General features: G+C 35.8%; 1 protein-coding gene across 1 annotated transcript in view; it reads left to right on the top strand.

Annotated features, from left to right (window-relative positions):
- LOC113071010 (GPI ethanolamine phosphate transferase 2-like) overlaps positions 1 to 13,211 on the top strand; it is a 135,461-nt gene that overhangs the window by 105,658 nt on the left and 16,592 nt on the right. Inside the window, exons 11-12 of the mRNA XM_026244390.1 lie at positions 3,975 to 4,293; positions 8,001 to 8,164. Coding sequence (XP_026100175.1) covers positions 3,975 to 4,293; positions 8,001 to 8,164 — 483 coding nt within the window. The remainder of the gene's footprint in view (positions 1 to 3,974; positions 4,294 to 8,000; positions 8,165 to 13,211) is intronic.

Here is a 13,211-nt window from a genome sequence, read left to right as displayed (position 1 = left end):
TTTTGTTATGCATCTGATCCGTCTTTTTATTTTGCTCAGTTTTTCATTTATGCAGTTCTTTTTTTCCAATTCTTTGACAATTCCCTTTAGTTTTTCCCTGTTCTTTTTTTCATTTTTGTTCATTCCTTTATTTGTTTATTTCATCTTTCTTTTTAATTTGTTTGTTCATTCCTGTTATTGTTCAATATTCATTCATTCATTCATTCATTGAAACTCTTTCTTTCTTTCTACAGAAGAAAGAAAGTCACAGAGGTAATGTGATTAATAAGTGTGAGTAAATGATGTCAACATTTTCATTTTTGCATTAAACACTCATTTTTGAACCTTTATAAATATTTAATTATAAATAAGAATTTTAATTTTTAAGTTAAAATCCTTGAACTATGGGAATTATATTTTATAGTAGATTATAGTTCACAAAGTTTATTGACCTTAAAGCTTTAGCTTTGCAGGTGGCATTTTTGTAATAAAACACATAACTAATTGTTCCACATTTGATCAAAGCAAATGCAGAGTCTGGACTCTCGTTTGAGTGTGTGTGTGTGTGTGTGTGTGTGTGTGTGTATCTGGTGATTTTCTCTGGCCGTCACTTTTCCTGCTGCGTCACTCTCTCGGCATATACGTCCATGCCGGGGAACAACGTGCCGTTGCCAAGTTCTGGTTGGCATGGTAACACATGTTGGATTAAAGTGTTTTGTGCAGATGTAGTTTGTTCTCTGATGGAGCTTATTTACAGTGAAGAGGAACACAGACACACTGGCAATACAAATGATGAGATTTACCTTCTTCTCCAGGGAAATTGCTGAAATCTCCAGCCTGTTTTGCTCTAATTACATTTATTGTGACTGATCCAGTGTTGTGTGAAACTGTAGAGTCTCAAGTGACAAGAGACTCCTGATTTAACATAGTTAAAGTACATACAGTCACGCTGCCATTTGGAAAAAAGTGCACTATACAAGCAACTTACACAAAGTGAAGCTGTTCAAGGGGGCAATGTACTGTATGATAAACTAGATCAGATCATCATAATTGGATTATATAATATACTTTTAATCAGAGGAGTATTTTTGGTTGAAGAACAAGGATTTTAAATGAATGGATCTTGATTAGAGTGACAGCATTACACTAGAAAAGATAAATGTACACCAAAAACTGGAATATAGAGTTAAAAACAGTGATGGATTGCAGTGTTGAACAAATTATTTTAATATTAAACAATTTTTTGTGCAAAGATGAATTATTGAAATGATTCAGTATGAACTGATTAATGAATCATTAGAATATACCAATTCACTAATATGATTTGGACTTTTAAATGCAATTAAAAAATCAAGATATCATGGCCATGATTTTAAAAATCAAAATAATTAATTTAGTTTTATTTTGGGCATTACTTAACTAAATGAGAGAACAAATTAATCAGTTAATAAGTTGTGGGAAGGGAACAAATTCCTAGTTTTTGTATGTTATGCGAGTCTCTGCAATATGACTTTTAAACAACCATTTATATTGTAGTTTTGTCACGCTACATTGGTAATTGGTAGAAAAAGTGTATGGTATTGGAAAAACTATGCCATTTAAAAAAACATTAGTCAACTGTAATAATTGATAATTTTAGTAAATAAAAAATTGTTGTTGTGGTACAAAAACAGTGATCATAATTTGTTCGACACATAGGCAGAGGGTGAACCTACTTCAGGGTAAGGCTATTAACGCACATCATAACCCTATCTTTTAGGCAAGCACCCACTGAATAAAAATAAAACAAGGTAATTGTGAAGTTTTATCGCACATTTTTTCTCTCTAGCTATTGTGAGTTTAAATCTCATAGCTAATTCCAATTACCTGTTTTTTTTTAATCAATGGCGGAAAAAAGCTTCCATAAGTACCAGATATGGGCATTTTTTATATGACTGAATTTGTGTATAAAGTGATCATAATTTAATAAAAAACTTAAGTTGCTATTTATCATGTTTTTATTTCAACAGTTATTCTAACAGAACATAAATTATTAACAAACAGCAAGCAAAGAACGTTTAAATGATCAAAGAACATAATGACTGACATGAGTCCAGCGTGAATTTAAGCATGCTCAAAAAAATCCCCAATTATCAAGGTCAAATGAATCTCTTACCTACTATGTCGTATGTATATTTCCATTTTGAATTCGTGAGATCAGTCAGCACGCATGTGCTCAACTTAACTTGGCCTTTCAGCGTTTACTCATCTGAACGCCTCTGATTGGCCATTGCATTAATATAATAAGATAATGCAGAACGCTTTAAAAATTCATAATTTGATGCATCACTTTATTGGTGACATCTTTAAAAGGTTTAGTTTAATTGTACAGGGGCATATTTGTCCAATTTGGTGCCATTTTTTCCCCAACCCCCCGTTAATTTCAGACCTGTGCCCAGGGGAAGGCTAAGTCTTATCCAGCCTTAAATGCGCTTTGCCTATAGATGGCAAAAATGACTGAATTAGCACTTACAGTAATGAAATTGACATTAATTTGATGATAAATAGCAATATTTAGCTAAATATAATAAACATGTATCTAAATACATTATTACATATTATTACAGGGATGTGCCCTTCCATATTACACCTATCACAACTAATGATGATACTGAAATCCAGTTTCAGATTTTTCTATTATTTCTTAAGGTTAGTGAATAAAGTTTGCAAACTTTTTTGCACCAGTAAAGGTCTTCGCTGTTTTAATTGATGAACAGGCATGAGTAGTTATGAACCCTCCTCCTTGATTACAAAAAATATGTTTGTTTGGAGTGTGACGAGGGCAAAAATGGGCGCAATAAAAATTAATTTCATCTAGTGGGAACATTTGGTACTGCCCCCATTTTTTGAAATATCAGCCTTAAGGTTAGTTCACCAAAAAAATGAAAGTTACCCATAAATTACTCACCTTCAAGTCATCCTGGGTGTAAATGACTTTCTTCTTTCAGACGAATCCGGTTTGAGTTGTATTAAAAATGGTCTTTGATCTTTCAAGATGTTTAATTGCAGTCAGTGGGTGTAACACTGCATCAGTCCAACAGAAGTGAAATAAAAAGCATCCATCCTTAATAAAAAGTGTCTCACACAGCTCCGGAGGGTGAACAGTCTTCCTGTAGCGAATCGATGGGTTTTTGTAAGAAAAATTACCACATTCAAAACTCAATAATCACTTAAATGGATTGTGCCAACAGTTGTACATGGAAGCAGATGATGCTCAGAAGTGACGAATTTGGAAGCGTAGGGGTGAGATCAAAACAACAAAATGGTCCCTAATTAGAAGTACAAATCTTTTGACACTTCCCAGAGCACAAACACAGATATGCATTGGATATTTTGTCAGATCTGTTTTACTAATATGATTGCCAATAGAGAATATCTCAAGTTTTTTTGTGCCTATGCATACATGTACTAATTTAATACCGTAAAAACCCCTAAAAGTACAAAATATTAAATAAAAACAAATTTGAACTAAGTTACAGTACATTTTATTGAAATGGAAAAGTCATTACTGACCACCACCGATATGGATTCACCAAAGGGTTAAATCCTTTGTTGTTGAACTAGAAATAACTGCTCCGATTGAATTATATTATATACTGTAATGCTAATATTAATATCAGATCTAGCTTAACATGTTGACCTGATATTGTCCCAGCAGCAGTTTAGCTGGTGTTTGCTACATTGTCAAAAGTGAGAAAGTGGTCTTTGAGGCAGTTTCTCCAGGTGAACCCGCTGACCCCCTGTGGGCTATAATCAGTAACTTCTCCTCTCTGCTGCGAAGCACCAAACCTCACTGTTATTGCTTTGCCCCAGATGAAGATGAGCCTTCAAACAAAAGGGTGCTTGCAGTCGATATCGATTCTTCCTTGTGTAAGAAAGAGAGCAGGGTAAAATGTGTGTCTTTGATGAGCCTAAACAAGAATATTTCCTTCTGTTTTTCTCATGTTTTCTTTCAGAGGAACCGTCGAGGCGCGATTCGTCTATGTTTTCGTCCTTGGTATTTTGTTCACCGGCGTGAAGGACCTGTTGCGCTCGCAGGTGATGTCATCAGCGGGGGACAGTGGGCGGCTGAAGAGCAGAGGACTGTGGGAAGTGTACTCCGGGGTGGTGTTACTGGTGGCTCTGCTGTTCAGAGCTCATAATTTGCCCACGCTGGCCTGCTGTCTGCTCATCCAGACCGTCATGGCTCAGTTCATCTGGAAGAAGCTGCACTACGATGCCGCCCAGACTACCATCATGCACTACTGGTTCGGCCAGGCTTTCTTCTACTTTCAGGTAATGATAAGAGAACATCTTTATCATTAATGCATATCGATTAAATAATTGCAGTTTCATTGTTCTGAGGATGTTTTCACACATTGGGGTCGATCGCTCGGCGAAAACCAGGGTTTGATTTCATCAAGAGTTAAAACACTTTTCACATTGAATTTATGAATGATTCACCGTATTTTCCGGACTATAAGTCACACTTTTTTTCATAGTTTGGCTGGTCCTGCGACTTATAGTCAGCTGCGACTTATTAATCAAAATTAATTTGACATGAACCAAGAGAAATTACAGTCTACAGCCGCGAGAGGGTGCTCTATCTTTTCAGTGGTAGGCTACAGTTTATAAATATTTTTAAAGTGTAATTTATTCCCGTGATGCAAAGCTGTATTTTCAGCATCATTACTCCAGTCTTCAGTGTCACCTTCAGAAATTAATCTGATTTGCAACTCATTTATTGTTATCATTATTATTATTATTGATGAATTATTCATAATCAGTGTTGAATGTTTGTCAGTGTTTAAATACCATTATGCATTTTGTCAGGATTATTTTAGTAATAGAAAGCTCAAAAGAACTGCATTTATTTTTTTCATTTATTTTTCTTTGTTTTACTTACCCAAAACATCTGAATGACAGTCTGTCACCGTTTCCACATAAATATTATGCACCAAAAACATTTTTTAACTGAAATTAATAATATGATTATCACAGGAATGAATACAATTTAAAATCTAAAAAATAATTTATTTAAAATGTTTAAGATTTCATAGTTTTACTGTTTTTACTTCATTTTTTCCATCTGGTGAGCACAAGAGCCTTCTTTTAAAAACATTACATATTTTGAATCATTCCAAACTTTTGAACTTTAGTATAAATGACCTAAAAACTGACAGATGTGGAATAAAAGTTGCAAAACTTTTTTTCCCAGCTGATGAAGGACGGATGGACTGTTTATAAACCTGATCAAAAGAATCGGTTTTATAATGAGACATCAAGAGTAAATCAAATCAGAGCTGTGTGTGTGTGTGTGTGTGTAAGTGAGGGTCATAAATGATGCTTTACTGGCCAATTATCATTTAAAGCACCCGAGCATGGAATTATGGGCTTGACAATGACATCATCATTGAGGGTCAATGCAACTGAACTGTTAAAGGACGGATATATTCTTCTCTCTCTCTAGTCATTAAACAGGGTGGAGGTGATTGTTAATTGTAAATTGTCAAATTGATTTAGCTAATTTTGTTAGGCCAGGCCCTTTTTCCGCCCACACTGAAACTGCAAACTAGCATGAAATAATGGAAGTAAGAGAGGCAAGAAGAGAGCGATTGAGGAGGAGGATTTTCCAATCTGCCTGTCCTGACAGGAGCAGCCGGAGTGACAGACACAGCCTCCTGTGAGCGGCTGACAGGAAAGAGCAGGATCTGTTCGTTTGTTTCCCCTCTTCCTCATCCATCCATCCATCAGTCGAGGGACCCTCAGACTCGAGACTGTCAGTGGAGACTAGAAAACACAACACTTCTCTCACCTCACCTGAATAACTGCAGGGAGCCTCTGCTGCATCACTCTACTACTGTTTATATCAGCCGATTCCAAACTTTCTGTCAGCTTAACCCTATAGATGCCAAATATTTACCTGAAGTCCCACCTGAAATTTTTTATTAATATTTTAAATAACTATAATTAATGTCCATGGTTCACTGAGGTTGGTTGGTTATTGGTCAAACAACATGAAATTTGTTTTTTAGTAAGTATTTTATTTTAATTTGTTTTTATGTATATATGGGGCTGCATTAAAAAGGTTATATAGGACTTTTATATAGGACTAGGGATGTTCATTTCGGTTATTTTTCCTAACCAAAAACCGATGCTTGTTAACCGATTATAAGTAAACTGTTAACTGACAAGATTATTTTAAATTAAAATTGAATTAAATTAGAAAGGATAAGTGTCTATGACCCATTAAAAATACTAAAATTTGTTTCCTGAGGATTAATTTTACATGTTCAAAAAGCAGCAAACAACAGAACATGAGGATTCACATGCAGCACATCACGCATCTGTAGCTCTTCGGCGAGCGGAAAAAAAACATAATAAAGCTAGGCTATGTATAGTGAATAAAAAGGCCTAAATGAGAAATATATTTTTACTTGAATAATAAATAACGAAAATCGAGTTTCTGTTCATTTTTGTGCTGCGTGAAAGGAAACCAGACGGCAGAAAGCGCATCTTATTTTTCTTTTGGCTTATTTTACAAAAGCACACAGATTAGTTTTTATTGTGAATGTGCACAATGTACAGAAGGTACACTAGTTTACTAGTTTTACCTTTGACAATGCAGCCTGTTCATTATCATAATAAAATACAGTCAGTCAAACATATGAAAAAACCCCACACTGCTCAGTTTAAATATGTAGTAAAATCTGTGCCGTTTTAAGGTTATCACCGTACACCGTGATGTTATGCAGAACATTTTGTTTTATGTAGATATTGGAATGCGAGTGAAGTAGGCTGTAATAAATAATAAAACATTGTGAATACGGAAACATTTGATATTGTGTCGAATGAGAGACAAAACCTTTTCAGTTTCCTTTTAGCCTAAATTAATTTTGGCTTGTTGTTTATGTTGCTATAATTTCTTATAGGCTATTTTTTATTCTTGTTACTTTTTGAATAGGCTACTGTTAATTAACAGGATATGTTGTTGAGTGAGGGGAGCATAGCTATGTTTACAGTGTTTATTATTATGTTTGTAAACATTTTGCATCGGCATTAGGTCTATTTCTGAATGAAATAATAAAATGTGACTTATCAATAGGCTACGCAATGTATGTTTTTTACATACACAATTTTTTTAATACGCGTAGTGTAGCTTATTTTTACAATGCAGCAAACCTTTTTAAATATTTTGATCAATTACTCAAAATAAATAAATAACTTTTTAAACCATTTAACTGATTGTATTAATCGTTCAAAATTCTTAACGGTCGATTAACGGTTAATCAGTTAAAATTAACATCCCTATACAGGACTGCATGTATGTAGGGCTTAATCATAATAATAATAGTAGTAATAGTAGCAGTATTTTAACCCTTTAAAATTTAAGATATAAATATACTACTGTTGTAAATTATCCAGTGAAATTAAAAAAGGAGTATTTGATAATTATAATAATTTATTTTAAACTGGAATGTACAATACTAATATTTAAGATATTTACACCTTAAGTTCTTCCCTTTCAAATGATCAAATCCTCAAGCTTTTATTTTGGTGGAATGCTGTTGAAATGCTGTTAACTTCCATTCACAGAAGTTTTGGAAATTATGCAAATGTAAACGGTGCATATTGCTTTCCTAAAATAAAACACTGCCCAAAAGCTATATGCTTATTGAATAAAATCTGCATGTGATTTTATAATCCCACTATGCTATAGAAATTTTATTTTTATGGAGATTTGCATCCACATTTATTTATTTTAACTGAACATTCGATTATTATCTTTTCATCAAATCAGGAACCCATATTTAGCATAAATTCACATTTAAGGGGTTTTCAAGCCCCCTAGCACAAAGAATTAAAGGAGTTAAATCCAAAATATGAATTCCCTTTGCTCTCATGTTATTCCAGACAGCCACGGCACATTCATTTTTGGGGTCTTTATAAAATGTCAAAATGTATATTAACCTATGTGTGTTGATGTTTTATGGTCTATTCAGGGCAACTCTAATAACATTGGGACGGTGGACATCTCTGTGGGTTTTGTGGGTCTGGAGAGTTATGTGGAAGCACCTGCCATTTTCCTGACGGCGCTGAGCACCTACGCAGGACCGCTGCTCTGGGCCTGTCACCTGCTGTGCTTCCTCAGTTCACAGAGAGACAGGTAACACACACACACACACATACAAGCTCATGTTGAAGGACTGAGTTAGGACTCAAGTATATACCAGGAACATTTAACATTTGTAATATATTCACCAAGAAAACTGTTATCAATTTATTTCATTTCACAATATTTCCGTATTTTTTTATCAAATAAATGCACTCTTGGTGAGGCTTCTTTCAAAAAACATACAAAATTCAAATGTTTGAACTGCAGTGTATTACGTGTTGTTTAGCAGATGCTTGTGTTTAAAGCGTTCAGTGTGTTTTATTAGGAATCGATAGCCGTGACCTCGGCATTGCTAGTGTCAAGGTTAGTACTTTACCGCAGCTACAGGAACAGTACCAATGCAGAAAACGCTAGAGGACGGTCTGAATGGAGCATGTACATTAAGTGTTTCCAGCTGAATGCTGCCTTACAAACACAGTAATCATGCTGAACATGGTCGACTTCCAAACAGGCCTTGTGAGCTCTTGAGAAGTCTCTAATTAAATGTGTCATTTGAACTTCCGGCAAAAACTAGTCCTGAAGAAACACAAACAACCTGTTATTTCTATCTATCTTATCAAAATCCACATGTATTGGTGACTACAGGCAGTGGTGTTGTGGTGCCTGGAGAAGTGGGTATACTTTTCATTTATACCCCCATTTTGATGCCTAGCAAAGGATGAACGGTCTGTGATGTAAACAGTGACGTAATACTAGTCTGGCATATTTAGTAATAAATATACTATATGGTAGAGTCCTGCACGGGTCAATTTTTGGACACCCGCGCCCACCCGTACCCGCAGCGTTCAGCACCAGATCTGACCCGTCACCCGTAATAATATACAAATTAAATCCGCATCCACCCAGACCTGTTAATATTTGGCCCGTTACCCGATCCGCGCCCGCGATAAATCACACACACTAAAATATTCCAATTAAAGTGCTTTTTTATCTCGCACCTCTCTCAACATCACGACAGTATGTGTAATGGTAATTTAGACATAAAAATATTGCATATATTAATTATCCGCCCGCATCCCCGCCCGTGAATTTTAGAAATGTCAAAATCCACCCGTTTCAGCCACTTTTATGCGGGTATCCGTGGGTATCCATGGGTACCCGACCTGTTGCAGGACTCTACTACACAGATCCATTCAGAATCTAAAAAACACATTCAGGCTTCACCAGCCTCCACTGTAAATGTGACTCTAAGCAATCTCTAATGAATCAGTTGGGTTAAAAAAATAAAAAAATAAAAATAAAAAAGATCTGAATGCAAAAACTTGCTTCTTTTAATTTTTAAGGTATTGTTTTCATTATAATGTGCTGATTCAAATTAGGAGACAATAATTAAGGGGGGGTGAAATGCTATTTCATGCATACTGAGTTTTTTACACTGTTAAAGAGTTGGATTCCCATGCTAAACATGGACAAAGTTTCAAAAATTAAGTTGTACGTTTGAAGGAGTATTTCTGTTCCAAAAGTACTCCTTCCAGTTTGTCACAAGTTTCGGAAAGTTTTTTTCGAGTATGGCTCTGTGTGACGTTAGATGGAGCGGAATTTCCTTATATGGGTCCTAAGGGCACTTCTGCCGGAAGAGCGCACGCTCCCGTATAGCAGAGCTCGTGATTCTTTAGCTCCGCCCACACGCCACGCCTCCAGCTGGTCGTGTTTTTCCGGGAAAAATCGGTACAGACTATCTTTCTCTTATGAATATAATAAAACGAAAGACTTTTTGGAGTTATGAAGGATGCAGTACTACTCTATAGGTACTCAAGATTAACAGGATATTGAGTGAAAACAAGCATTTCACCCCCCCTTTAAAATGAATATCATGATTCCCACTATGACCACTAGTTGGAACTAGAAGATCATTTATTCTCTAATTTACCATTTCCACTCTGGAATATAGTTCTTTTCACATGTTTTGCTAATGGATTTATATTTAGACATTATAAAATGACTATCATAGCATTTAAAAATCTATTTTTTGTCAGATTTCAGCATTGTTTTGTATTAAAGAATGAAGTAGCAAGAGTTTTCAACTCTTCAGATCTACTTGAATCACATAGATGCCTGTTTTGAATTAAAATCGCAATTTTCAGTGAAAGGTGGCTAGTTTGTATCCTTGGTTACAAGCTTCTTAGTTTCTCTCAAATATAAATCAAACGCACATTCACAAACGTGTTTTTTTTTTGTCAGCAATATACTACCCTATTTTATTTTTTTTATTTTGCACAACGAATAGCCAATTTAAAAAGATGCTGTATTTCACTCTTGCAATAGATGGTCAGTAAACAAGCACATGTAAAGGAACAGATTCATTAAGGCTTGGCCAGTTCACAAGGCACAAGAAAAAACACTTACCAGTTATGAAAGTTTATGAACATCAGGTGAAGCGGTCACATAAATGTTGCCAAATTTTTTAATGGTTGCATACAACAAGACTATAATTCTTCCATCCTGCAAATTATGGTCATTTTCGTCAGTTAAGGCTCGTTAGCTTTCGGCCTGATTTAAATCAGACACAGAGATGTAATGCGGTAAGATCACATTTATTTGAATTAATTAATTATATCATTTATGAAGAGTCACGTGACGTGCTCATGAACCTAGTCGCACTTGAGTAGAGTCCCATACGTTTGGCCCCTTTTTGCAGATTTTTTCGTTTTATTTTAAGCTTATTTCATTAACAACACTTTTCTTAAATGTCTGGCAATCGGAAGCAGCAAGAGATGTCTCCGTCGGCTTCTCCGATTAAGAAGAAATGTAAACCACCGGCACCGACCACAGATGATATGGTGGATAAGATGGCGAATACTGTTGCGCACTTTGAGGAGATTCTAAGATCTGAGTTGTCAGCGATGCGGAACGAGTTCGCTTCTCACATGTCAGTTGTTCAATCGCTATGCTCCAAAATGGATCTTCTTACAGGGGAGATGAGAGAACAAAAGAAAGTTGTCGCGGATCACGATAGGCGAGTAGCAGCGCTCGAGCAACAGGTTGTTGATTTACAGGATCGCAACAGGCGCTGCAATCTGCGTCTGGTTGGATTACCTGAAGGGTCCGAAAAGGACGACCCTTTGGGCTTTTTGAAGAGATCGCTGCCGGCGTGGCTCCCGTCTCTGACAGGCAAAGAGATTGAAGTGGAACGAGCGCATCGCGTGTACACAAGGCTCTCCTCAGATCGCGCTAAACCACGGGTTTTTATCTTTAAATTGTTGCGGTATACGGATAGGGAGCTCATTTTGCGGGCCGCCAGACTTCATGCCCCGGTGAAAACATCCGACGGAGCAACGCTGTCTTTCTTTCCAGATTTTTCGCCGGCCACCGCAAAAAGAAGAAGTGCATTCGCGTCAGTAAGAAAGGAAATGAGAGAGGCAGGCATCCAGAATTTTCTTCTCTATCCTGCAACGCTGAAGGTCATTCTCAATCAGGGTGAACCTAAATTGTTATATTCCCCAGAAGAAGCAAGAGTGTTTTTCAGATCTCATTCATCCTCCAATTCTCACTGAACTCCAGCTGGGCGCTTGCTATCTAATCGGAGAAGAGATGCTCTCAGGCGACCGTGTCTTTCACTGTTTACTCTAATATTTACTTCTGAACTTATAGTTACTATATAGTTTCATTGAACATACAGTATCGCTTACTGATCACGGTGGTATAATATTTATGTTCGTTGTATTTCTTCTTGCTTGTTTCAATTAATGAATTAATTTATTTTTTATTATTTTTATTTATTATTATTATTATTATTATTATTTTATTTATTTATTTACTTATTTATATATATATATATATTTTTTTTTTCCACTTAAGATACTATCTAGTCAAAATGTGACTTTGGGGCCAATGTTGGTGCTTCTGTAATGTGCAGGTTTTTGTTGACGCCACGGATCATATTAAGGGGTGGTGGCAGATCAAGGTTCGTTCTTGGTTTGGTCTGCCATAGTTCATGGAAACATGTTAATATATTTTTGAAAACTGATGGAAGGGTGGGGATGGGGGGTGGTTTGATGGTAGACTCAACTGGTTTTGTTTTCAAATTTGTATGTTGTCTTATTTTGTAGTAATGCTGTTTGATACCTATGACTGACCTTAATATTCTAAGTTGTAATATTAATGGCCTAAATGGCCCACACAAACGTACAGGTTTTCTGGATTTTTTGCGAAGGAGAAAGATTGATATAGTGTTAGTTCAAGAATCCCATTTGAAAGAGGAGGATGTACACAGGTGTAATAATAAGTTTTATGAAGTAGTATCTCATTCATCTTCGGATGCTAAAACCAAGGGTGTTCTAATATTGGTGCGGAGGACGTTAAATATTACTATTTTAGATAAAGGTTGTGATCCAGACGGTAGAATAACACACATAAAAACAATAGTGGAGAATAGGAATATTGTATTTATTTCAGTTTATGCCCCTTGTACTCCTGAACCTACTTTTTTCTCTGTTTTGTCTTCCTATCTTTTAAAATTTTCAGATTTTGAAATTGTATTAGGTGCAGACACCAATTCTGTAATGTCGCATATCCTAGATAGATCTGGACCAAAGGAATCACACTCTCAAGCCTTGTGTTCTGACAAACTTAGGCAATGTGTAACCTCGTCTTCATTGGTGGATACTTGGCGTTTACTAAATCCTTCTGCTAAGTCTTTCACTTTCTTTTCTGCTACTCATAAATCCTATTCACGAATTGACTATATTTTCATTTCTACTTCTTTATCTTCAGCTGTTTGTGATGCCGATATCTGTTCCTTATCTTTGTCTGATCATGATGGAAATTTGTGCAGATTATCTTTGATCCCTCGACCGTCTCGTGCGACTAGATGGCGATTTAACCCTAAATTGTTACAAGATGAAAACTTCTGTAGTCAATTCAGAAATAATTTTGCTGAGTTTATTGAAATTAATCAAGGCTCAGTGGATGATCCACGAACACTTTGGAATGCAGTTAAAGGATTTATAAGGAATAACTCAATTTCATATGCCTCTTTCCTTCAGAAAAACAGACATAAAAAGATAGTTGAATTGGAATCACAGCTCCAGAATCTGAC

Source organism: Carassius auratus, unplaced genomic scaffold (genome assembly GCF_003368295.1).
Source record: "Carassius auratus strain Wakin unplaced genomic scaffold, ASM336829v1 scaf_tig00005670, whole genome shotgun sequence".
Lineage (NCBI taxonomy): Eukaryota > Metazoa > Chordata > Actinopteri > Cypriniformes > Cyprinidae > Carassius > Carassius auratus.
The sequence above is the reverse complement of the archived record's forward strand: the minus strand, read 5'-3'. Positions and strand labels throughout refer to the sequence as shown.